Source organism: Brienomyrus brachyistius, chromosome 22 (assembly GCF_023856365.1).
Source record: "Brienomyrus brachyistius isolate T26 chromosome 22, BBRACH_0.4, whole genome shotgun sequence".
In the NCBI taxonomy this organism is placed as follows: Eukaryota; Metazoa; Chordata; class Actinopteri; order Osteoglossiformes; family Mormyridae; genus Brienomyrus; species Brienomyrus brachyistius.
Window position 1 is genome coordinate 11,625,912 of NC_064554.1, and position 25,961 is coordinate 11,651,872.

Consider the following 25,961-nt stretch of genomic DNA (forward strand, 5'->3'; position numbering starts at 1 on the left):
TAACCAGCTTTTGGGAAAATGCAAATAAGAGACAGAACATCTACACAACACAGGTTACACAGCACGTTCAACTGATTTGATCACCACTTTGCGAATAAACCTTATTTCCCTTATTTTAAACAAAACTTATCGTTTCTTACAAGGATTATTTAAGTTTCTGAAAAACCTTGGACAACTGTAAAAAAAAATAAATAAAAAAAAATAAAATAACCACAGAAAAAGGGGGAAATGGGGAAACAGGTAGAGGACTGATGATGCTGGTTCCAGACAATGAATGGTCATGTTACAGAAGCAGTTCTTGGTGACTACATTGTATCAGCCATTTATTTTTTTTTTCCTTTTTCATTTTTTAAAAGATGCACTCTGCGCTTCCTCTCCCGTCAGTCTGTGTGAATCTGTCCCCCGCAGCCGTCAGGCCCGCGGTGCCCCGACGTCTCAGCGCCCCAACAGCGCCCACCACTGTGCCAGCCCGGGACGCGTGCTTCCGTGCTGGTGGTGGTGATGGCGGCGGCGGGCAAAGTCCAATTAGGATGCGCTGCTAACCCTTCATCTAAATGCAGACTCCCCCCCCTCCCCCCCCCCCCCGTTTTTATGGTCGTAAAAAGTTTGCAGATCCGTCTAAGCCTCCCACCCGCTACCTCCCGTCTGGGTATGGTTTTTCTGAGCGTGTCAGGGCTTGTTGGCGTTGACCAAGAGGTTCCCCCCCCCCTCCCACCCCCCTCCCTCGCAGACACAAAGGGCGTTGGAGGCTGTCCGGAGGGACAGGCCATTCAGTTCCCTCTCCCCCCACGACCAGGGCAGTGCAATACATAGAGATGGATGAGCTTCCCAGTAACCCTGCCATAGATGTACCTGGAGGGAAATGGGTAGAACCGTGAGCCGAGCACAGCAACCGGCACAAAGCACATCTCCTTAGATCTGAGAAGCCAAAAATCAAGTAAACCGTTAAAATTTACAGTGATGCTGAACTCAAACCAGCTGCCTTTTGCATAGAAAGGGCCCGGCTGTTAGCCGGATAAAGCAGTAGGCGGGGAATAGCACACCCCGCCCACACCCCCCAAAAAGGCACCGCCCACATACCAGAGCAGGCCCCGCCCACACCAGAGCAGGCATACCTGACACCGGTGTCCCGTGCCAAGAGGAAGGGCCTACACGCCGTAGCAGGTGGACAGCCGCTCCTTCAGCAGTGGGGGAAACTGCTCGGAAAACTGCTGCCAGTTCTCATCGCCCACCTGGTCCTTGAAGCCGTGGAGGATCTGAAAGGGTGAAGGCGAGGCCTCAGTTCCATATTCGGACACCCCAGCGGGTCGGGCCCCCATCTGAGGGCGCCACCATCACCCAGCCCACCTTGTAAAACATCTCCCTCAAATCGTCCTTTGGATGAACCCAGGAGGCCACGGCGTCACAGAAGAATATGAAGTCCTGGGGGGGGGGGGGGGGGGGGGGGGCAAAAACGAGAGACAAGAACCATCAATCAATGAGCCAGGAGCAGCTATCCTGTGACAGACCTCCACCAGTCTCCAACTCCAAATGGCAGCATTTACATCCTCCAGCGCTCAATATGGACACCCAAACCCATTTAAACACATCCTGTTTGTGCATGTTCTTGCATGCAGATTGGCATGTTTCTCTTAAAGTAACTTGACATAAAACTAGACACCACTAGTGTGGTGCTGAGGTATCACCTGCCACATGGCTGCACTCAGGTTCTCATCCCTGAGGTGGTTTTTCATGTGGTGGGTGGGGCAACGCACTATAATTAGCGCTTGCTGCTTCCTTACCTACCTTTACTATAGCATCATATTTTCCATTTCTTAGATCCCATCAGCACCTCCTCAAACCATCCCAGTCTGAACTGACAAGTGTCATGGAAAAGCCCGGAGGTCACCCCTCCCGAGCTTCCTTTGTCCTTACGCACCAGACCGAAGGCAGGGCAGCGCCACGGGCATGGAGGTGACCATGGCACCACGGGGTGGCTCACCTGCACTACTCCGCCGGGGTTAACGCCGATCATCACGCAGATTCCCCGGAAGGCGGAGTCCTTCTCCTCATTATCGCGGATGTTCCGCAGTGACGTGCACCTGAGAGCGTCAGGAGTACAACTGGTCATTCCCGACTCCATCCCACAGTGAAACGCACAAGCGTTCATTACACCCCAAAGCCCAATACTCACAAGTGTTTACTAGTTTTAGACATGCTCGCAAGTTCCATCCAATCTCATGGGAGTTTTACTTGCACAAAAATATTCTGGAGGGCGGAACGAAAAATTTGTTGTCTCTCTGAACCAATCGGATTGTAGAGGAGGCAGGTCTAAACAACTAGAGGCAGGAACAAGACATCTCATTGGCTGATCCCACCTGTAGTTGCTTGGACCAACCTCCTCTACAATCTGACTGGATATCTCTCTGAACCAATCATTTTTCGTTCTGCCCTCAAAACATTTTTGTGCAAGTAAAACTATAAAGTTCCACTCAACCCTTGTCAGAGCTGAGGTATTCTCCCTGCTTCAGGTCCCAATAGTTTTACTTGGACATAAAGTCAGCTGATCTAGTCTTAAACACCTACAAATATCTTAAGCAGCAAGCCAAGGTTATGAACCTGCAACCCTGAGGACAAGAACCAATACAATAGAGCTTCTCTCCCCAGATCTGGGATTCCAGCCCTTGGCTCATGGATTTCTACCCTCCATCATAAATCACCTCTACTTCATAGTCATCTTCCGCAAAGATGGTGGAAAAGAAAGATGGAAAAAAAACTTTACACGTTCACAGAACCCATGTATCAGCCAGGCACTCACCACGGCCGGATGAACTGCTGCAACATCGGCGCCACCTCCTGGGGACACACGTAACCAAGCCTTCCGATGGTGATGGCTGTGCAGAGGGGGTGAGGGAAGAGACAGAGCAAGTCAGAGCTGCATTGGTCTGACGGACAACTGAAATCATACCCAAGAATTACATCCACAGCCTCAGAAGCCTAAATCATCCACAAGTGCACATTCAGATTTCGAATGTCTGTTCAGGAATCATCATGGGTGTGTTGATGTGATAAACCTGAGCCCCTAAGCAATCCAAAACAGACCTTCAGGTAAAGTCTAAGCCGAGTGAGCTCAGGGTGGCAAACCGTACCCGTGTTCTCCAGGAGGGTCTTGGGTGTGTTGGGCCGGTTGATGATCTCCACGAGATTGCTGAGGACAAGTCCAATGTAAGGCTGCATCTCTGCTCCTGCAGACACCAGAGGGCCTAGGTCAGACCACACAGGTATCCCAAAAATCAGCCTGTGTGCCATCAGCCGCAGCATGTGAGAAATGCAAGAGACGTCGAATGGAAGAAGCAATGCAGAAGAAACATCCGAATGTCAAACAAAAAAAAAAAAACGTCAACTGCCTCATAACTGTGCAGCCAGCCTCCCTCCCTAGCTCACCTGGACATCCTTGACCTTTCCCGGAGCTTGTCCCTGTTGAGATACCGTAAAGTCACTACACTGACTGCTCGTCTAACATGCGCCGCACACACGTGCAGTGTGGCCTTCCCAGCACAGCAGACCACCGAGCTCTTCCAGAAACATCTACCATGCCTCACACAGAACCTCCACGCCGATGCATTAGAGCAGAAAACCTTCAACATGCACCATTATAGAGTGTGTAGCATTTTACATTTTTATTCTTTTAGCAGATTCCCGTACCCCATCAGGGGTACCATGCCCGATCCCGCCGAGACACACCCCACCCTCTCCAAGCTAAAGCCCAGTCTGTGGATCCACAAGGCGTTCCTTTAGGGAGTGTGTCCGAGTGCCGGAGAGCGAGCTCAGCCCCGATGGCCCCACGCAACATCCCGCTCTCCGCAGAACTCACTCACTCACCCATCTGCATGGAGATCTCCCCGATGGCCCAGGTTGCGTTGTTACACACGGAGATGAACTCGGGATTCAGGTTGGTACCCAGGATGGGCATGAACTCCGCTGGCCAGGCAGAGAAAAGGGAGAGGGCGTAAAACACAGGCATGGGGCATCGCACACGCACACGCTCCTTATGTTTATCTTAAGGGGGACTGTCCATTTCTATGGGAAAAACCCTAATCCTAACAATGACAACCTTAACCATAAGTAACCAAACTAAATAGAGGACTTGCCATTTTCAGTTTTTGTAAATAAATGGAAAAACACACACACACACACACACACACACACACACACACACACACACACACACACACACACACAGACACACAGACACACAGTAAAGCCAACCCGGCAGACAGACTCTCACAGCAGAGCTCACCGATGCAAGGCTTGACGTGAGGGAAGCATGCTTTGGTCAGGTCCCCCAGGAGGGCGAAGGAACTCTGGCGCACCTCCGGCATGGTGTCCTGTGGGGAGCAGACACACGTGCTAAACACACACAAACACACACACACACACACACACACAAACACACTGCGGGGTTTGGGAGCGGTGGGGGGCTGGCTGGCTTCGGCGACAGGCCACACCTGCATACATTGGAAGAGCAGCGTCATGATGTTGCTACGGGCGACCAGCTGCTCCACGTGCCCCCCCAGGCCCTCGGCCAGGCCGCTCAGCAGGTCAAGGGCCACGATCATGAAGTCCTTGTCAGGGGCCTCATATTGGTCAGGGTGCTGATGATACATCTGCAGGGATAGAGGGGGCAGGCGAGAGGCAGAGCTTAAACCAGCGATCAAACCGCAGGTATAATCAAGGGTGATACCACCAAATGGGAACTTAATAAAAGGGCAGAATCCACACAAAATAAGATGGAGAAGAGAGAGGGCGAGTGCTTGTGGTCTCACCATGGCCTGAGCGAGAGTCTTCTGGACCAGGGTGACACAGCGTTGGTACACAGGTTCGCAGTAAGGCAGGAAGCCACTCTGCAGGGCTGTGGCCACTGAAGACAGACACTGGGGGGAGAGACAGGACGGACGTGAACAGATGGTGCCGAGGCAGGATAGCTGCCACAGCACCCTCAAAGAGCTACCCCCCCCCCCAGAGAGGTGGCAGGACCGACCTCCAGGAGAGGGAACAAGTCTTTGTCCTCATCCTTCAGTTCGTTCCACTTCTGAATGAGGGGAGGCATCAGCTTCTGGATGTACTCCTGCAGGGGAGGGAGGGGCCACAGACCACACTGGAGAATCAGCTTACCTGAAGGAAACCACCAGGGCGACTTCCTGTATTTTGATAGGTCTATTTAAGACATCCACGTAGGACAAACGGTTGAAACAGCGGGTCAAATGACACCAAGAAGTGAGATAAGCATGAAGAGAGTAATAGGACGCAATTCAGGGCCGATTCGGGGGCCCGGGGGAGGGACTCACGGGTTGGTTGAGGTGGTGGCCCACGGAGTCGGCCAGCGTGCCGATGGCGTCGTACAGGATCAGCAGGTTCTTGTGTTGGTATTTCCCAAATGCGAAGACCAGCGTGTCCAGGATGAAGCTGAGGTAGGGGACCAGCTCCATGCAGGCCTCTTCCTCCAGTGTGGCGAATGCACTAGGGGGGGGAGGTTAAAGTGAGGAACACAGCTAATGCCCCCCCTGTAACATCACACACACACTTTGTACAGCCTGGGGACGGGAGTGGCCAACTATAGCTGGGTTCAGTGAGTCGGGGGGGGGTCATTATGACTCATCTTTTAAAAGCAGGGAAACCAAAGAGCAAACAGAGAACAATGAAGGAATCTGACTTCACTCCTGGTGGTGAAGGGGGGGGTTTAACAGTGTCTTGGAAACTGCTAGCGACCAAAATCCTTAAAAATAATTTTATTTAAATCTTCAGACACCATGTACATACATACGTCTGAATTTATATTTGTGTGGGTCCATTCATTTCCAATGGCACCCATAACCCCTACCTAGCCCTAACCTTAACCATAAGTAGCCGAACAAAATAAGACTCTTGCCAGTTATAGCCGTTTGATAGTAGTTAGATTTTTATGAAATCGAGGTTAACACCTGTGGGGGACTGAAAAAAATGTCCCCCATAACAACACAGGTTTTTAATCACATTGCGGGGAAATCAGGTCCTGAAAATGTAATAAATTACAAAAAACAGGCAGGCAGACAGAGACTGGCAGACAGAGACTGGCAGACAGAGACTGGCAGACAGAGACTGGCAGACAGAGACTGGCAGACAGAGACTGGCAGACAGAGACTGGCAGACAGAGACTGGCAGACAGAGACTGGCAGACAGAGACTGGCAGACAGAGACTGGCAGACAGAGACTGGCCTACCTGCAGGCCGCCTCCTGCACTCTCTTGTTCCCGTCCAGGATCCTCTTGAGCAGCTCCGTCATGAGCGGCTTGAGGTAGGAGTCGGGCGGCTGGCTGACCACCCAGTGGGCGTAGCGGCTGAGGGTCCAGCAGGCGATGGAGCGAACCAGGGCCTTCTTATCGCACAGGCACTGGATGAGGTGGGGGATGAGCTCGGGCAGGAAGGGCACCATGCCTTGCACGCAGCCTGGCAAAGAGGAGCAGAGCGTGGGGTGACCCTACAGGCGGGGCACCTGCATGGGCAAACCCATGTCGGTGCCCCTTTCGCAGCCAAATGGGTACCCTGATGTATTTACTCAGAGGAGACGAGAAAAGATTCCAGATTTTGTAAAACCTCTCATTAAATATTCAAAAACATGCTTATTTATGAGCACATGCACACACACATCACATTTTAATCTAGTAGAAAACACACACATCACAAATCAGACTCCCCAACGAGTGTGGGCCATATAACAGGAAACACGGGCCACACAGAGGAACACAAACGGTTACACCCTCACAACAAATCCAATTAGTCTTCATCCTATTAGGCTGATAAACTAGGTCAGTCATAAGGGAATACTGCCACCTAACCCTTTGCACAAAGCAACATTTCAGCGGCACTGAATCACCAGATTGTAAAGGGGAGCAGAGGACATACAGGAGTACTTTGCAAGTTCCCCCCGTCAGGACAGTGACCTAAGCACAGAAGAGGGGTTTGCGGATTTTAATGACAGGGGGAGGTGGGACCTTGGCCTGGTCACTTCCGGGGATATTCAGAGGTAAAAGGAACACGTACTCTCTCCCCCCCCCGCCCCCCTACCCCAGGAAGCAGGCAGAGAACCTGGTGGACAGGAGGCTGAAGGCCTCTGCAGTGCAAAGTCTACTGGGTTTAACCAAAACCTCCATGCAGAGATTCTGAAAACACTGGATATTGTTGGGTTTGATGGGAGTACAAATGTTGCATGGATGCTGGGTGAAGGAACAGTTGGAGCGTGAAGCAGCTCTTTCTCATTCATGGAAATATACAGACAGTTTACGCACACATCGCGGACTCGGAGAAAGCATGTTCAATGGGAGGTGTGGTAGGACCACGGGGAACCATGACTGCAACCGTGTGCTATTCGGCCGCTATGTCTGCATCCTTGGCACAAAGGCCAAGGTCGGTCTACAAGCATGGTATTCACGGAGAGGATTTCTTGGCACAGCCGTGACTGGAAGGGCATGTGGAATGGAGATTTACAGGTGACATCACCGTGATTGGCAGGAGCTCTCACGCTACTTCCGACCAGGAAAACAGAAGTTAAAGTTGTAAGACGAGACTCGCGGTTCACCGGCCAATCCACATCCCGATCCTCACCACGGTCATGGGCCATGACTGAACAAGGGTGTGAGTGGCAGACACAAGCTCATTGCTCAAGGCCACTGAGCTTCCTCTCCACGACAGGGCGAGACGCTCAGATATCCAGAGGGACCTTGAAACAGAGCCGGTTCCCCTTCAAATCGAGAAGTTCAGCTGAGGCGATGTGGGCACCTATAAAGATGCCTGGAAGTCCCCAGGAAAATTCATAAGACGCGCCAGAGAGCAGTAGGTAAAGATGAGCGTTTTCAATAAGCCACGTCATCGGTCATCCTGAATGAGATCAGCTTCTCAAATTAAGTGCTTGAAACGCAGATGCTCAGCGATCCTACCACAGGAGCTACTGACCAGCTTATAACTTCACTCCTCTCTCTCAAAAAGACACGTGTAGCGAACACCTCCAAACAAATTCACGGCATCCAACTGTGCTCTGATGAAGGCGACTGGCTCTCTCACAAGGGCAAGGGAGACATACCTTCTGCAATGGCTCCCAGAACCAGGATGCCGGACTCCTTGACGACCCAGTCATGGTGGAAAAGCAGCTCTTTCAGCAGGGGGAGGAGGTGCGGCAGAAGGTCGTCGCGGAACACATTGGCCAGAACATCCAGGGCAGCCGCTGAGCACTTTCCTGTGACACAGTCCCAGCACACTGTCATTAGAGGCAGAGAGCCCCCAGACCCTCGAAAACCATAACTCTGAACATTAGGAGGCAGTACTACAGTGGATCAGACAGTATGAATACAAGAAACATCACTGATACTCAAGACAAACAGGTCATCATGTCCACTGTGGCTGTCCTGAGCACCCAGTGCCTCCCCTAGAAACAGCCCCCTAGAACAGGTCTAGGTCATCGATGAGGTGGCTTCGGGGGCTCAGAACTCACGCAGGTTCCAGTCGGACAGCGTGTCGTCGTCGTCGTCTTCCTCTTCCTCGATGTCCTCGCCCTCCTCCCCGCCGCCTCCCTCGTGCTGCAGGGTGACGGTGCGTGACTTGTGGAAGCGTGGCTTAATGTCCTGGTCGCTGTCCGGGACTGCCTCATCCTCCTCCACGTCGCCCTGCAGGAGGGAGGGAGCAGATGTTGGGAACGTCAGAGTGCCGATGAACAGCCAGGTGGGCTTCCTGCTATCTTAGGTCACGGGTCAGACAGTATGAATACAAGAAACATCACGGTAATGTCAAGAAGCAAGCGGTCATCACACCCGACATGTCAGGGAGAACTAGGGGAGCCTTGCAAAGTATTAAGGAGAGAAGAACCAACCTTTAGCAGGATGATGTCGATCTCCGAGTACTTCATGCCATTTACCAAGATAGGAATCAGCCTGTGAAATATAAAAAACAGCCAATGAGATCTCACAAACCCAAGCAGTGTCATTCAGGATTGAATATCGTGACAGTCGCCTGTGTGAGGCACTAACAGCCAGAAACTCACTGGACTAGGTGTCCAGCCAGAACCTCCTTGCAGATGGGCTGCTCTGCTAAGGTTAACCAGAACTCGCAAGCCTCCAAGGCGACGTTCTCGTCCGGGTCCTGCGTCCTCTGTAGCATATACTGCAGGGACAAGGGGTAGGGTTCACTGAGATGGAGCCATTTTTACCTGCAAGGACGGCGACAGCTTAATCAGGAAAGCAGAGAAGATGGCCAAGAGACACCGGGTCACACCTGAATGATGCTGTGCATCTGGGGGATGAGCCGGTCGATTCGGACCTCCAATAGCATGACCAGGGCTCGGCAGACGTTCTTCCTCACCTCTGGGTCCTCATCCCCGGCGAGTGCGAACAGACTCTATGGGAGACCCGGTTTGCCAGCAGATGAGACACGGAAGAAAAGCTATGGTCTGGATAGAGTTTGCCCAATGAGCAAGGCGGTATGCACTCACCTCAATGAAGGTGTCAATATTGTCCATCAGGGCTTGCGCTCGACCAATAATGAACTGGTTCACACAGGCGATGGCATGAGACCTAACGAGCGAGGGAAACGATAAGCAGAACCGGTGAGATGGCAAAGTAGAGAGGAAACGGGTTCGGGCATAAGCGGTAACCAACAACCCACCGGATCTTAGGGCTGCAGTGTTTGAAGAACTGCAGGAACTTGGGGATCATGATGTTGAGGGGCCGGTTGAGAGCATCGCTGTCGAGGAGCTCAGACGAGTCCTCGCAGATCTTCTGCAGAGCACCAAAGGAGCCCTAAAGACAAAAAGGAGGAAGTCAAGGGGGAAAAAGGAAAAAGGAAAAACCAAACACCAGAACAGGATGGATGCCAGTTCATCGCTCTGGATCAGACAGTATGAATACATTAGCTATCACAGCTGCTCAAGACAGAGTTGTCCATCACATCCAGAGCGGTATGTATAAAAACAAACTTAGACAGTGGGGGAAAAGGGAAGGATTAGAGAACAGCAAACTACGTTGGAGACCACAAAATGGTTGGTAAATGATGCAACGTGGTCTTCTGTCATAGACAGGACCATATGATAACTGAAGCGAGAGAGAAGCATGCAAGCCAACAGAGGCAAGAAATTAGGAGCGCCATTAGGAGAGAGAAAAAAAGAGGGCCGAGTCAAGCTCACAGGGAGGGGGAGCACAAAAAGAGGGCCGTGCTAAGCTCACAGGGAGGGGGAGCACAAAAGGAGAGCCGTGCCAAGCTCACAGGGAGGGGGAGCACAAAAAGAGGGCCGTGCTAAGCTCACAGGGAAGAGCAAAAGAGGGTTGTACCAACCTCACAAGTGTTGTAGTCCTCAGAATTGAGCAGTTCACAGAGCTGAGGGAGAAGCTCAGGCCACATCTGCAGCTCTCCTTTGGAGGCAATGGTAGTGATCAGGATGCCTGGGGCAAGAGCCAGTGAGAAAAAGAGCAGGAATATTACCAGTGAGAAGGGAGGCACCGTATCCCACAATAAAAACACAAGTCAACAGCCAAACCAAAAAGTTCATCAGTGGGGAAAAAAAAGTGGGGATTTAAGCAAAGTGTCATCAAAACTAATGTCTGCCGGAATGATGAAGAGCCCCTATGTTAGCTGGTATGATGTCCAAGGAGGTACCCCAGAGCCAACCACAAGAACAGCCCTCATCAGCTCGATTAACCCCTAGGACAGTATTGATGGTGTCACCTGCCTGCTCCCCTCATCTCAGCACTAGAGGTGATTATAGCTTTAGAAGATGGCATGAAGTCGGTCCCAACGCTGCAGCGAAGCCTACCGATTGTGGCGCGGATGAGTGGGGAGGGATCCCCGATGTTGTTCACACACTCCTGCTTGATGAAGTCGGCCACGCCTTGAGGGAAGTTCTGGTAGTGGGCCTTCACATTATTCTTCAAGATCAAGCCACTGAGGGAGCGAGTGGGTTCATCTAGCCAATGAGCAGGGGGCACGCACCATGCAGGAAATGTATATAAACCAATCAGTGCAGTGCAAGCAGATATAAACAAATATAAAGGCGCCAAAACAGAAGACACCTGCAGCCAGGAGTTTCACACAAAAGCAGAGGAGCTCCTACAGAATTTTTCATTTTGGAAATCAAAATAAATCCTAAAACAGCTACAGCAAAGTCCTTTACTTTTCAACATTATGTTTGGAAGAAAGCAGCACTTTTACCCTATCGTGCAGCTGTACACTGTACCATGGAAATGTCTAGCTCAAAGGTGCTGAAAGCCTACCCCGGACTAACAGCTTACGGATCCACCAGCGCACTGACGACACTACCTCATATTAATTGGAAGAAATTGCTTCTTTGAAACTGAATAAAACTGCATTTAACAACTTCATTTAATCAGGACCTAAAGCAACGAGAGGCAAGCACAAATTAAGAGTTTAAGATGTATGGACAACAGCTCATCTCCTGGAGCCACAAGAGACATCATTTACTGACCCCCCCACCCCTTCAAAAAAAAGAAAAAATAAGTACATGCATTTTGATTCAGTAGTCAAAAGCCATACTAAGCCAAGGCATAGCAGACCCACCTTCAGTTTTCAGCCTGGTGAGGACAAAGATGAGATAGTTGTTGAAGTCAGGATACTGATTTAGCTGTTCCAGTTTCTGGTGCCAATGTTAAGCAGAATGCAACAGGTGAGAAATTATATAAACACTCACGCATATACACACATATATATATAAAAAAAGATCGATATATATACACACACACACAAAACTCTTCAGAGAAAGGATGCACCATGCTAGGGTGTTCAAGATGTGCAGATAAAACATCAAACACAGCTTGTCTAAAATACCACAGATATCATGGTTACACATAGGACGTTTAAAACTGAATACGCTTCCATGAGTAATGGAGGAATGCTTCTTCTCTTCCTTTACCTCGGTATTAAAGACAACAGTGTGGAAATAGCTGATAAGCACCAGACCAAAGCATACCATAATACAACACTTTTCACCAAAACAGTTTCAAAGAAGCTGTAAACTGAGTCTTCTGCTGCATAATAATTCTGGAGGAGGGTGGGAATGGAGATGTGGAGGATTGCAGGAAAGGATACTTGTTGCACAGCTCTCTGCGTGGCGGTATTGGGGGACTGCGAGTCCTTGAGAAGCTGGAGAACCTGCTGCAGTCCTTGCTCGTCTGGCTGCCATTCCATCCTGTACGGCTGGGGAGCACACACGCACACAGGAAGCACGTGAGGCGTTAATTACTACAAGAGTCTAGTACGTCTCCAGTAGCTGTGCATACATGCAACTCGAGAGTGTCTCATTTGACCCAAGGCGCCCAGCAGAAAGCATGCTAATTGAGTGTTTTCGTTTAGATGACCGTTCGGGTGAGACGGACGACAATACGTACAGGCGCGGCACGGCTGGCGCGAGCGCAGAAAGGCGTCGCGCGGACATTCAATGCAGACGGTTACCTAGACAACTGCGCAAACTTTACAGAGGCATCGGAATAACATTTTTACAAACAGAGGGTTGTATGCATCGATATACTGTGTGCTCACAAAGGGCAAACGAAATGGCTAAATATAAACACAGCCGGCTAACTGCAAACCCACATGGCCGAGGATATAATGTGGACTTAAGGCCCGACACGCGCGGCTGTGTTCAACCCAAAAAGATGGGCAGTAAAGGCGGATTCACTCCCGCAGATCCCCGATCCAAGCGAGCCTGGGGGAGTCCGGCATAAGGGGGAAACGAGACAGGATGAGTCAAATGCACAGATGTGGATCTCCCCATAACCGGCTTAGCCGCCCTAATCCTGCCCCCAACCCCCACGCCACCCGCTCGGCTTCTGATAGACACCGCTCACTCCACCTGTAAATAGGCACACTCTCCTTCTCTTTAAACGCATTTGTCGTAAAAAAAGCACGGCTCTGGGATGCGGCTAACTTAGCGGAATCGGTATGTGGAGCACGGCTAGCCGCTGCAATCCGCTCCAATCGCACACAATGCGTATTAGCCAAAGGTTAGCGACTCACGGCAGCTCCCGGCTTCTGTGCCAAGCAAGGCCAAAATGACCGCGTTTTCCGCCGTGTTCCGTCAAAACTGTACTGATTTACAGTCAGTTACCAAAGTCCGATTTAAAATCAATCACAATATTCGCCATGCACCCACGATGTTTAAAACGCGGGGCAATGCTAATTAATTACAAATAACAAAACCGCCACTAAACCCTCAACATCAGTTACGCATTTGAAAGATTTTATAGCATCTTACATCTGCTTTTCTCCCTTTTGCATCATATCCGCCCCAGTTGCTGCAGGTAGTTAATTAACAAGATAGTTATTCACCATGCGAGAGTTAGCAGAGTTCCCTGTTAGCTAGTTATAAACGGCTAAGCTATCAAGCTAATACAGAAGATGGTCGTGAAATAAGCACACAGATTACCTGAAAATCTTACGGTAAGTCAACTGTACAATCCTTCAACGCTGCGTCTCCGTAATAACTAATATATCGATGACGATCGACAAAAAACAATGAGAAATGCGCTGAATTTCCCTGTTCTCGCCGGGGTTGTGGTCGCTTCGATCACTCCCTAGCCCTTTCTCATACAATTCGGCGGTGAGCAGCTTTCGGAATGGAGAACCAAGCTAAAGCACGCCGGCTCAACCGTCCATCGTGCCTCCTTTCGGCTTCCGTCCACGTCTAACTCTAACCAATCAGAAGTGGCCCGCTGTAGAATCATACGGGCTACTAGAGGAGAAACTGCAAACGCATTAACGCGGTCTCTCGGGCGTCACGTGGGGAGGTATGAACGGAGCGGGACCGTCTTTGTTGCAATAACACAGGCCTGTACATTTGCATACAATCACATTTAAAAATCTAATTTGTCATTGATACAAGCCAAATTCCGGAACGTTTTCTTTTTATACATTTTTTAAACCAAGTATTTTGCTAATTGAACCGACAAAACTCGATCTGCAAGCTGTAGGAGATACCCAAACATCAAACTCTCAGTCTTTTTTTCAAGTATAGGGTCTCACTGATCCTGGAGCTAACCAGGAAGTATATGTCACAAGGCATGGGGCAGTCTCTCTTTCTGTGTGTGTGTGCGTGTGTACCTACAGGGAGGGAGAGTCATCAGTTCACTTCAGGACATTTTTTTTTGGATTACAGGAGGAAATGTACAGAAATTCAGAGAGAATAAGTAACCTCCACACACAACCCAGGTGTCCCAGCACTGGAGTGAGCAGCTACTAGTGCTGGCTACTGAATATTTGCCGCAAGGTTAAAATAAAGAGTTATACACATGCCTTTATAATAATATAGTAATCCTTCATCATATGGATATAGTTTATTAGAATGATGCAGTAAACAGACATAGAGTGTGTTTTTCTTTAAAGTTCAAAACAGCTTCAAGATACTTTGGGGCCAATTATACAGTCATGGCCAGGTGTCATTTACAAATGTGACACATAATACCAGTGTGAAGACATCCAAGTACTGAGGCCTGTTGCTTCCGTTTCAAGTCAGCTTATCACAAAGTAAAGGTTTCAGTTTGCTGTTTGAGTGGCTCAGTTATTGCACCAAATTGGAAAGCCTTTAGTGGCATCAGAATAGGTGTGAAACCCGTATGAAATTAACATGCGAGTGTGCAATTGCCATGTATTACTCGATGCTAACAGATATTTGGAAAAGTTGTGTGCAACATTTACATAATACTCAATAACACATAAAACTCTTACAAAAAATGTGAAATATTTACTACAAGCAAATAAGGAGCAAAACAAACAAAGATGAAGCTACAAGCACTGTGTCAGTGTTCTGCTGTTTAAATGCTTTGTGCTGTACAGTCTTCCTTATTCCAGGTACCAGTAGTGGGCTTAAGATTTTACACATCACATGGGCAGGGCATGAAGTGCTTCTCATAGTCTGGGAAGGACGTCCCCTCCAGACTCGCACCATCTACTTCTGCGCCTTCTCTGTCGTTCATCTCGCTGTAGCTGTTCACTCCACTGCCTGGGTCTCCCTCCACGTTCCTCACGGCAGAATGGGCCAAAGCTGCGTCTTCACCATCCTCTGAAATCTGCTCCTCCTCCACTTCATTCTCCAGGTGTACTCTGGGTGTGTCCTTCTCCTCTGGAAAGTCCTTGCCTTTAAAGTCTTCCCTCTCAACCACTTCCAGACAGGACATTTTCTGGGTGGACTCAGGGGAACCTAAACTTTCCCAAATGCCTATATTCTGAGTCATGAACACACAAAGAAAGGGAAACGTCACTGAAGACCATAAAGTGGTATTAGGCTAGTAGAATTTTTTCTGGAACAGATGGGTGTTGAGGTGCTTCTTGAAGGTGGAGAGGGAGTGGTTCAGCAGCTCATTCCCATGATGTTTACAAATGATGATCCCTCTAGAATGTAACTGTTCAACAACTACACTGCCCAAAATCCCAGAGAAACTGACCATCTAGAGACTAAAAAAGCTAATATCTTAAAATTTGGAGGTTAAAATATACTTGTGGACCTAAGAGCAAATGACTGAAGCCTTATTTGCACAGTTTTCTCTAGAATAGAATAGAATAGAATAGAATCGCAATACTTTAAATGACATGATTAGGTCAGTACCTGGTCAGGTTTGAACAGGCGACTGTTGTTTGGGTCAGGTACTTTGTCATGGCACCAGGTGGGTAACAAAAAGCAGGACACGCTCCGTTGCCTGTGGACAGAAGAACAAGCAGCACTTAAGAGCAGAAAGTGTTTTCTTAAATACAGCCAACTCACCCTATAGCTTATATAAAATTCACTCCTTTGATTGGACACCTGTGCAAGCAGTTCCAGGTCACAGAGAGAGTACTTCCTAAAATAGTTTTGATCCACAGTAGTCCTACATTAATACTCTTCAAAAGGTGAGGAATTAGGCTTCCAATAGTGGGGGCTTCTTGTCTACCACTAGGGGTATAACTCACTCGTAAGTGAACACTTCATTGGTTTTCACTGGGTCAATGGTAAGCATTTATTGATAGAGCACTATGCCTCTCAAGGCCTAACTTCTCCCATAATTTTTTTTACTGTAAAAAGTGGATAGACCTTGACTCCTTGGGCTGTGTACATCAACAAAGCAATGCAGTGGTATAAGTAAATAAGCCATGGAAAAGCAGAGCAGAAACGGTGGCACATACACTGAGAATGCTCCTTACCCCCAATACCAGAGCAGACACAGCACTACAGCAAGGAAAACCGTAATTAAGACCACTGTCAAAACATCTGAAAGCGAAGGAAAAAGGAGATGTGAATTAGTGCCATGTCCAGAGAAATCCCCTCATTTACACAGGGTGATGTGTAACCAAAAATAACCATCATTGTCAATGCCAATGGAAGCCCATTTGGCCCCCTACGCAAGCTTCTCCACTGGCACCCCCTGTCTGAGACAAAGGGAAATTGGCTTGCTAAGTCAGCATCCCCTACCACAGTGTTTCCCAACCCAGTCCTCGGAGACCCCTAGACAGTCCATGTTTTTGCTGCCTAGGGAACTGGGAAGGAGCAAAAACATGAACTGTCTGCGGGTCCCAGAGAATCAGATTGGGAAACACAGTCCTAGAAAATGGAACCCCAGGCGGCCACCTATGTTGCATAAGGGGTTAACCAGCATCAATCCTCATGCCAACAAAGCCCAGTAGCAAAGAAGCTCTTTTACTGTTCCACTACATTCAGCTACTGCATCCAGATCACTGTTATATGCATTTATGAGACGTCCTGCAGCTGGGTCCCTCCCTGGAGAGGCTTAGACAACCAGGGGGCTTCCCATAGACTCCCTGCTGTTCCACAGTCTTTATTCAACTACATTCCCGCTTCCAGCAGGAGCCTGTAAGTGGGCTTTTGTGAAAAGTACCAGTGGAGGCTGGGATGAAGAAGTTGATGGTGCTCCGGGCTCCCTTGCCAGCTTTCGTTTCCGCACGGATCCAGGCCATGTGGCTGCGGCCCTGCTGCAGGCCTGAGATGCTGTAGCTGTCCAGGTCGCGGTGAACCGTGTATTCTGGAGGCAGCGAAAGGGGAATAGGGATGCTAGAATGGACAATGGGGATGTGGGAGCGTCAGTACTAGGGTTACCACTGAATCCATGTCAGGGGGGGGGACACTGAGCCAGAACAGGGTTTGTAAACATTTCAATTAAAAGGACCTGGATTTCACTTAAGCACCGAGTTCTTGCTGCGTGCTGATTGGTCAGTCTATAATCATGCATGCATCACTAATATTAATGTGAAACGGCCGAATAGGTCGTTCAATCAAGGAAACAAATCAGTCAAAGCACAAGAAGAACTGAACTATTTTGTCAAGTACAAGAGCCTTTCAGGTTTAACAAGTAGTTTGTTAAACCTGAAATAGGTCCCAGTCAGGGCGTAGGTGAGGTTAGCAACAGACGTCTGGACAGAATATGCAGACACAATGTGGTCAATTGCCAGAGTGAGGCAGGGACGGCCTAGCTGGACCGCCAGCTGACGCAGCAGTGCTGTGCGTCCGGCAATACCTGCTGCCTCACTGGTGAATCCCAGTATGTATCTCAAGATGACTCCCCTACTCTCGAAGACCGGGATCTTCTGCCAAGTCAAAGTCACCTCTGAGGAGGATAATCTGGACACCTGGAATCTTTTCACATTTGGAGGAACTAAAGAATTAATGTGAAAAAACAGGACAACAGAGAAGGAAAAATTAGAATAGCAGAGAGAAACGGCCATTATTTTTGTGATAATAAATTAGAAATGTACGAAATGTAGAGGAATTTTAATGTTGACGCAGTCGTACCACTTACCATCCTCGACGGTGTACACTGTGGTCATTGCCAAGAAACGTCTACGGTTTGAGGAGATGCCAAACAGGGACAGATTGTATGGGGTGTAATTCCTAAAGTCACCTGCAGGTTGAGCCAGAGACATGAGGGTTATGCTAGAGTAAGCAACCCATAGGCTGTGTAGCTAAGAGAAGAAAATGAACCCGGGCAGAACTTCAGGACAACTGGGTCTCCCACGAACCTTCCAACACTGTGTATCCCGACTGATTCACTTTTATCCAGTCAAACCTCGGGGGGGTGCGGAGTTCATTGAGCTGCAGCACATATTCATCTACTACCTCCGAGGGCAAATTCCAGGACACATTGAGTTTTCTTCCATGTTCCTCCGGGTTGACAAACATGGACACATTGTACGGTGGATCTAAGAGAACAGACCGACGGTGCAAACGTCATTGCATTCAGTGTTAATCCATCTGTAATTCCTATAATAGCTACACTTGAAGACCCCTAGAGAGGCAACTCACCTGACGCTTTACCGGGGGAAGGGAGGGCAAGATATGTGGGTTCTGTCGCTCCCTTCGAGTTGATGGCTGTAAGGTGCACTGCGGTCACCTTGTGCAGGGAAAGCGGTAACGTGTAAAAGCAGCATCTGCTTCGGGTTTCGGTTACAGTGCCCAGGATCCCCTCCATCGGCTTGAGTTCTGCTGCAGAAATGCCCCTGGTCTCATTCTCCACCGTTAATCCGTATCCTGTGACTTCTCCCCGAGCAAGATGGCGCGGCAGTTCCTGGGGCGAGAAATGAGCCAAGGCTGAGAGAGGTAAGGGGGCCTCGGGGTGTTTGAGAAGAACTGGGGCGAAAAATAACAAATCAGCGAGATCATTATGTCTCACATAGAGGATTTACACTTTGCTGGTTCTGTTGAGATACCTTCCATACTAGGTTGCAGTCTGCGTAATCACTGGACTCCCCACAATGGATCCACATATCAAGAACTCCGACAGGCACTGATGCGGTAAGAGAGACAGACAGAATGATTCTCCATCAAAGGCTTGTGGCCCCAAGAGGGCTTTTGATCTGCATTTGACCCTGAGTGAACCAACCTGCTTCAGCGATCTGCACCATGTAGCTGTTGCTCCAGCCACTTGAGGGTGCCCCGGCTGCATGTGAGCATGTGCATCTGACTCTGAACTCATACACGCTGAACGGCTGCACGTCTTCAAGCAGAAATGTCTCCTGAGCATCTTCATCGCCCTGGACAAGGAAAACAGAGAAGAAAGCGAATTGAAAGTGAAATTTTTCTCCTCAGGATGCGGCACCTTCCATAAAGGTCAAGCACAAAATCACAGCAGAGTCTCCTTAGCAAACTGACATTGTCTACTGGGCAGAAGCATTCAAAATTCAATCACACAACTAATAACTAAAGGCAGCAACTAGTGTCACAGACTTACAAAGGGTCTCGAGGCCCTTGGGGGTGAGAGAGGAATGCGTCTCACCTTAATCCAGCCCTCCTCGCCCTGAATGCGGTACTGAACCTCACAGTGTAACGAGTCCATGTTACTACACGGAACCTTCCAGATGATTTCCAGAGGCTTCAGTGTGTGGTTTAACACCTCGGGGGCACGCGGCTGTTCTGGGGCAGAAGAAAGAAAGGATGGAGAAAGGGAGGAGATTGAGGGTGTGAGGAGGGGAGCAGGAAAAGAGCTGTCAGTCCGGCATCCCCGGGAGGGAGCAGACAGGACCGAGGAGCTCTCACCGATGTCAGCTGTGTTGAAGCAGACCTTCTCTGCCACGGAGACGCCCCCGGAGGTGACCCACACACACATGACTTGATGACTCCGGAAGCTGGCGCGGGGGATGATTCCCCCCGTGTCACTTGCATCTCTCTTCCCTTCATTCCTGGTGACAAATGGGTGGGGGGTGTGTGCATGTGAACACAGAAATCCACCCTCTGCTACCTCTGTCACATACGCATCCTTGAGGGTGTCGGGACTCACTCTATGTCATCTTGCACCCAGTGAATGAAATACTTTGCAGGAGACAGTGACCTGACCGCAGGCTCCCAGGAACAGTGGATGTCGAAGTCGTCACCATGGGGGATGCAGCACTTGGGCTTAGAGAGACCTGGGGCTCGGCCGGCAGTAACGGGAGCTGAGATGGAGAACCAAAAGGGGGGGGGGGCAGCGTTAAGTGAGGACCTGTGCTGCCGTCATGCCGTCATGTATGGGAGATACGCAGCTCAGAGGAGGTGAAGAGAAGATCATGGTAATTCGCGAAAGTGAGAGGAAACTGTCTTCACACAATGCTGAGTGACAATGAAAATGGGGCAAGTAACCGTTCCTGTTTCTGAGCGTAATTTATTTGCTAGGAAGAAAAAGAAAAGCCGTGCGATGACAGTAGCTACAAGACCCGAAAGAGTGAGCCACAGAACTTATACTCTGAATTACACGGTACCAAGAACCAGACCAGATTGTCAGTTTACTTTAATATATACTAGACACATACATGCCCATTTACAGCTTCAGTCCTCACTAGTAAATGACAGTACAGTCTTTCCACGGGGAGCTTTTCAGAGCACACTGTCAGACAAAAGGGTACAGCCCTGGAATGCCCCTCCCCCCCCCCCAAGGTACAAACAACAATAACTTACCCCAAATGGTACAAAAATGTTCCTCAGAGTTCATTTCTGTACTTTAAAAGGTACATTTACCTACAGCTAGGGTACAACTGGCAGACCCTCGAGAGTTACAGCCCCAGTGAAAAGTAATTGTACCCCCAAAGGTACAAACTAGACAGTGTAGAGTGGTTAATATAAATTAGAATTTCCTAGTTGAGGTAACTTTTACTCACCTCTGTGTCATGGAATGACACTGATAGCCAATCTTATTGCACTAGTGTAAACACATTTGCACACTGAGAATAGAAATCTTTGATCCTCGTACCGACACGCAGATAAACAGACGTATGATCAAGCTTCTGCATAGCTTTTTTGCGATAGCAAATTTCGCCCCAGCATGTGGATTCCACCACCAGCCCACACGGTCATTATGTCTGAGGATGTGCATGCAGTCATCAACCTGCCAGAAAATGCATGACTGCACCGAGTGCATATGGCAAAGCGTCTGGGTAAAGTACAAATGTGAATTTAACCACACTCAGAAAAAGGAGTAAAAATGTGTACATTTGCCTGTCACTGGGGTTGTATCCTTGTAATTGTACGCTTTAAGGTACAGAAATATACTCTTACCTACAGCTAAGGGTACAACTGGCAGACCCTTGAGGGTACAGCTCCACTGACAAGCGAAGGTACAAATTTTTACTTTTTTTTTTTTGAGAGTACATAAGTAAACTACACTCACCTTTCAGAGCATGACACACCAAAGGCAGAAGTAAGAAGACTGTAAGCCATGCCATTTATCAGGACATTTGGACAACTGAACAGAAAAGAAAGAAATAATTACTAAATAAATAAATAAACAAAAAGATTCAAACCTGCCCATTTTCTAACCTGCAATTCTATATATTCACATATGAATTCAAAAATTGCTATTCTACAGCAATCGTTTCTTCAGCGATGTTTAAATAGCCCAAGCCAAGCTTCTAGTCCAAGAGAACTCTAGATGATACTTCTACAGTCTGATCATTTTGAGATTATTTATAATACTCCATATACAAATATTCGCATATAAGTCGAACCCTTTGAATTATAGCAAAATTTCATTAAGCAGATGCCGCTAGATAAACTGTCAACGCAACACAATAGTGCGAAGGGTTATATAAGTAACAAAGACGAGGCGATGTTTCAGTTAGTTGAGTAATTTAAGTATATAGTATATAGTATATTGTAAATAAGAATCGAAAGAGTCAATTAATTGCAACGAAAAGTCAATGTGCAATAACACTTTCATGTGCCAGTTCCTGTTTTTGTTGATTGAGAATAATCGCGAAGCCGCTGAAGGGCACGAGATTAAAAAAAAGAAGCTGAACTAGTATATTTTAAATCTATGGTAAAAGGGAAATAATGAATGGAAAGCTACGACTTAGTAGGTGGTTTTAACAAAACCGTTCATGCCATTCATTACAATAGTGATGAAAATGAGTTATTTTATTTGGAAACAGCAGAACTTCTCAATGGGCTTCAGATTGGAGCTGCAGGGTGCACTCACCCGCTCCAAAGGCAGCGCAGCGCGGTGGCACCCCGACGCGCGCCCAGGCACCTCCACTCGGCCACTGAAGAACCTGCCTGCAGATTCACCTTCCATACATCTTCCAGCTGCTGGAGCCTTCGTCCCTCGCAATCACAGCTACTTTGTGAGCTTTATAAGGGGGCAGTGTCAGTCGTTCATTATTCGCATATATATACTACTCGTTCAAAGCATAAGATGAAAATTGAAAAGAAAAAGCGGACCCCGTTGAATGTCTATATTAAAATGTTATTAATGCTATTAAAGAATTCTATCTTGTTTACACAAAAAAGTTGTTCAGCTTACATTACTCCAGAATGAAGTTCACGGCAGCTCTGCGTCCGCTATCTTTGCTACATGCATTTTTATTAAGCCCTCCTCTTCCTACTCTGCAGTTGAAATAGCGGGCTGCTCTTTCCACGGGGGGGTTCCCCACTTACTGGCGAAACTTGCATAAGATAGTTCTACAGTTTTTACTGGTCATCGAAAAATAACTACAGAAAGTTTAAGACGTAGAAACTGTAGTCGGTTGTTGGAGCGTCATTAAATTTATGTCTGAACACTGGTGTACTTTACGGGCATTCCAGCCTTCCTCCAACTGTGTATTCTGTACAGAATCAACACAGGGTGATTTTGGATCAAAGGCTACAGAACAAAGAAAACTGGTGTCAGGCCAGATCATGGCAGGGAACACGCACGTGGATACCGATGCACAGTAGATGCACACTGACACGAGCTCACTTCCGCATTTACTCGTCCACTGCACGAGGCAATTAGAGTAGCCAAAGGAAACCCACGCAACCCAGGGAGATGCAGAACACACACGTGCGTGCATTTCTTACACACACAAATGCACTCCGTGCAGATAGGATACAAACTGCCAGTGGTACAGGTGTGAGGACGCAATTTCCCCACAGGTAACTTTCTGATTGTTTAGGCTAAACGGCGTCTATAGATTTCTCATAAAATATTATTGTGTGTGTGTGTGTGTGTGTGTGTGTGTGAGTGCCTGCATGTCCCCTGTGTACTGGCATCCCACCCTCGGGGATAGTTCCCTCCCTCCACCCCCGCAAAACACAACCCCAAAACAGGATAGATAAACTATGTATGACAAGCAATTTCTTTATATTTGATTATTAAAGTAACTTCTTATTAATTGTAAATGGTATTGCTTTGTTAATTGTCTTTCACTTGCTCAGAGTGTTCAGTTTGTATGCTGTTTAAATGGTTCATTCTCAAGAGAGGACTAACAGCGGATGTGGGCCCTGACCTGCTTTCTGGACGATACCAGTCAGCTAAGTCACTGAACAGAGCACACGAAGCCAAAACAGTTCACAAACGAACGCATGACAATATTTATTAAAATTTGCAATGTGGCCCCGTCCACTCCCCCCCCCCCCCCCCCCCCAGCATTCCTTCAACGGCCTCATTATGAAAATCACAAAATGACATGAAAGAGCAGGAGCTTCGGGGGCAGTAGTGAAGGAGAGAGAGAAGCAGCTCGCTTCACTGTCGAGGAGCCCAAGAGAGGAACAGGATAACAGGATGCAGGCTGCCTATATACATAAGCTGCTGATTTCACTAATCTTGTGAAAAAGAGAGTGGGCGTTGGCCCCCCTGAAGGAGTAGGGGTGGGGGGCGGAGCCTCAGCACAGGGAGCTGATCTCGCTCTTGTTGCAGCCCCACTTACAGCAAGCGTTGGAGAGCCCTGCCACCACCTCGCGGCCCTTCCTGGATGTGTGCAGCGTCTCCAGCACCTCCCCCGCGATGCCCGAGCGGGGAGGCCGGCTGAAAGGCATTCGCTCGGTTTCCTCCCTCCCCCAGCTGGACAGCTCAGCCTCAGCAAGCGGTTGGTACGGGAGGCCAAAGTCTGGGAGCCAGCTGTCGGAGGCCTCGTCATGGTGAGGGGAGAAGACGTCTTGGGTGAGGTCTCCTGAAACAGGGCCGGTGGGTCAGAAGCATCACACATTATGACGGAAAGTGACCTGGAAAAAGCGGGATGTCCATTCATCCATCCATTCATTTTCTGCAATCCTATTTAGGGTCGCGGAGGGGTCCGGAGCGCAAGGCGAAGAACAACCCAAGATGGGGAGCCAACCCATCTCAAAAGAGGGGAATAGTAACAGGCAATTCAAGGCAAACAGACTACATGCTGCAGTGCTATTGAAAAGGGTGTTATGTTAGTGTGTGCGTCAGTGGCCATGTGACCAGAAGGTTGCTGGTTTGAGCCCCAATCTCAGCAGAATAGTCACATGCCTATGGGCTCCGTGGGAACCGCTACAGGCAGTTGCCCTTTGCTGCCAAGCTTGCATGTGGGTGTTTGTTTGTCATGGTGAGCAAGATGAGGTAGGTGAAACGAGAATTTTCCCAGTGGGATCAATAAAACCATTATTATTATTTTCTATCTGAATATTGCATATCTGATCCCGCTGTCCTTTTTTGGACATTGATGCACATAGAGCAAAGAGAACAAAGCTTGGGGTATGAGCACAGAACTGGCCATGCAGCATTTCTTAGGGGGTTAAGGACCTCGCTCAAGGGTCCGACCCAACAACCATCCAATCAGGCACAGCCCCTCAATAGCCAACGCTATGAATGGGTAAAGTAAAAAAATTATAAATACATAATCTGATAAATAAATGTAATGCATCTGTCGCATTAAATTGAAATGCGATGAATAAGATGTAAAGAACGAAGAGAAGCGGCGCATTCTGTCTCACCTGCACCGCTGGCTCGCCTCCAGCGCGAACCGCCGCAGGTGAAGATGACGGCGCGGATGAACTCGCGGCCGCACAGCTTGACGCCGAACGTTGGGTTCCCCTCTGCCGGCAGCACCAGGGACACCAGGAGGCAGGTAGCAAGCACCGCGGATTTCCACATCACGGCAGGAGAGGAGGGATACCAAACGGTGGGAGATGACTGAGCAGGTTTGCTCCTCTCTGCCCTCCCACTTCAGTGAGTGCTGTGGCTCCCTAGGTGCTCGGGGCCACATTTATGAGGGACCCCCCGGCTCTGTGGGGCCAGTGCGTCACCTACACACACTCATCGCCACACCGGCAGGGAGACCTTTACTCAGACAAAGACACAGGGACCTTTACAGCGACCACGTTAGGGCAGAGGGTGCTGTAATTAGTTGCCACTGCCCGCATGTGGAGTGATGTCACGGTTTGCTGTAATCTGATCAGCAGAGACATTTGTATCCCAAAACAACATTTTTTTCTGTTTCCATTACTTCCCAGTACTATGGGCAGAGATATCAAAAAGGTCAGATTAAGTGCACCGCTTCGATGTAATATATAAACATTTCTCTGACTAAAAACTACACTCCCTCTTGATGTAATTCCACAACTGAGTACTGTGAAAATCACTTGTAGTTTGTCATGCTGAATGCTATCAGTGCGGCCTGGTGATTAAGTGAGCGGGACTGCTGCTTTGAAGTCTGTTCCGTTCTCTGTGCATAGTTTTGCATGTTTTCACCCACGGGCCAAAGATACACGATTAGCTGCCGTGCCCAGACCGGGGACAATGTGTGGCTCAGCGAGCTAAGCCTCTGAACCTGTTATCAGGAGAGTGTCAGTTTGAAGCTGACCTTAGCACATCCATAGATCCTTAAGCAGGACCCTTAACCCACAGCTCTCTGGCTGCTGTAACAGGTGGCTGTCCTTCACAGCCAGCTTGCTCTAACCTACAAAGGGGGAGGTAGGGGAGGTGTAAAGAGAGTTTCTATACCTACTTTTATAAATAAATAATAGTTAGGGCAATGGGTGACTCAGCAAGTCAAGCCAAGATCAGAAGATTGCTGGTTCAAATTCCGGAGGTGGCGTGAACAAGGCCCTTAATCCCCAATTGCTCTAGACAAGGCTAAACTGGGATTAAAAATTGGGCCTGGAATTTGGGGTCCCCCACAGTTGCCAACCGGCATGGGGCAAAGTATGTTTCACTGGCTGGGGGGGGGGGGGGGGGGGGGGTCCACTACAATACACAAAGTATGTTTTACATTTTGTCA

General features: G+C 48.7%; 3 protein-coding genes and 3 non-coding genes across 11 annotated transcripts; all 6 read right to left on the minus strand.

Moving 5' to 3' along the window:
• Positions 1–695: 695 nt before the first annotated feature.
• LOC125718359 (transportin-2-like) lies at positions 696–13,708 on the minus strand. Of its 4 annotated transcripts, none has more exons than XM_048992172.1 (26): positions 13,438–13,708; positions 12,102–12,209; positions 11,574–11,649; positions 10,813–10,962; positions 10,335–10,441; positions 9,669–9,802; positions 9,496–9,577; positions 9,279–9,401; positions 9,049–9,167; positions 8,878–8,938; positions 8,503–8,674; positions 8,095–8,247; positions 6,239–6,464; positions 5,328–5,499; positions 5,021–5,107; positions 4,806–4,913; positions 4,488–4,646; positions 4,280–4,367; positions 3,862–3,960; positions 3,424–3,456; positions 3,129–3,224; positions 2,798–2,873; positions 1,982–2,081; positions 1,348–1,422; positions 1,116–1,256; positions 696–852 (listed from the first exon to the last, which is right to left on the minus strand). In XM_048992172.1, the coding sequence occupies exons 2-25, from the start codon at positions 12,198–12,200 to the stop codon at positions 1,149–1,151; spliced, it is 2,703 nt and encodes a 900-aa protein (XP_048848129.1). In that variant the 5' UTR covers positions 12,201–12,209; positions 13,438–13,708; the 3' UTR covers positions 696–852; positions 1,116–1,148. The 4 variants fall into 4 exon arrangements, with proteins under 4 accessions (XP_048848129.1, XP_048848128.1, XP_048848130.1 ...); XM_048992171.1 differs by having other exon boundaries at positions 3,129–3,242; XM_048992173.1 differs by lacking the exon at positions 3,424–3,456 and having other exon boundaries at positions 3,129–3,242.
• On the minus strand, positions 8,340–8,406 carry LOC125718546 (small nucleolar RNA SNORD41). The gene has a single exon (XR_007384847.1). It is a non-coding gene; the product is annotated as a small nucleolar RNA SNORD41 (small nucleolar RNA).
• LOC125718545 (small nucleolar RNA SNORD41) lies at positions 8,754–8,822 on the minus strand. Its single transcript, XR_007384846.1, has one exon. It is a non-coding gene; the product is annotated as a small nucleolar RNA SNORD41 (small nucleolar RNA).
• Positions 9,889–9,956, minus strand: LOC125718547 (small nucleolar RNA SNORD41). The gene has a single exon (XR_007384848.1). It is a non-coding gene; the product is annotated as a small nucleolar RNA SNORD41 (small nucleolar RNA).
• Positions 13,709–14,304: 596 nt separating the features above from the next.
• il12rb2l (interleukin 12 receptor, beta 2a, like) lies at positions 14,305–22,347 on the minus strand. 3 transcript variants are annotated; one of them, XM_048991719.1, is made up of 16 exons: positions 22,262–22,347; positions 21,938–22,087; positions 21,131–21,205; positions 19,769–19,922; positions 19,528–19,670; positions 19,268–19,404; positions 18,875–19,025; positions 18,702–18,778; positions 18,298–18,559; positions 18,015–18,194; positions 17,795–17,896; positions 17,513–17,650; positions 16,877–17,020; positions 16,185–16,251; positions 15,613–15,703; positions 14,305–15,232 (listed from the first exon to the last, which is right to left on the minus strand). In XM_048991719.1, the coding sequence occupies exons 3-16, from the start codon at positions 21,183–21,185 to the stop codon at positions 14,882–14,884; spliced, it is 2,052 nt and encodes a 683-aa protein (XP_048847676.1). In that variant the 5' UTR covers positions 21,186–21,205; positions 21,938–22,087; positions 22,262–22,347; the 3' UTR covers positions 14,305–14,881. The 3 variants fall into 3 exon arrangements, with proteins under 3 accessions (XP_048847676.1, XP_048847677.1, XP_048847678.1); XM_048991720.1 differs by lacking the exon at positions 22,262–22,347 and having other exon boundaries at positions 21,938–22,255; XM_048991721.1 differs by lacking the exons at positions 21,131–21,205; positions 21,938–22,087; positions 22,262–22,347 and having other exon boundaries at positions 19,268–19,399; positions 19,769–19,907.
• Positions 22,348–23,360: 1,013 nt separating this feature from the next.
• Positions 23,361–25,578, minus strand: LOC125718151 (relaxin-3-like). The gene is made up of 2 exons (XM_048991740.1): positions 24,676–25,578; positions 23,361–23,888 (listed from the first exon to the last, which is right to left on the minus strand). The coding sequence occupies exons 1-2, from the start codon at positions 24,833–24,835 to the stop codon at positions 23,602–23,604; spliced, it is 447 nt and encodes a 148-aa protein (XP_048847697.1). The 5' UTR covers positions 24,836–25,578; the 3' UTR covers positions 23,361–23,601.
• Positions 25,579–25,961: the final 383 nt, after the last annotated feature.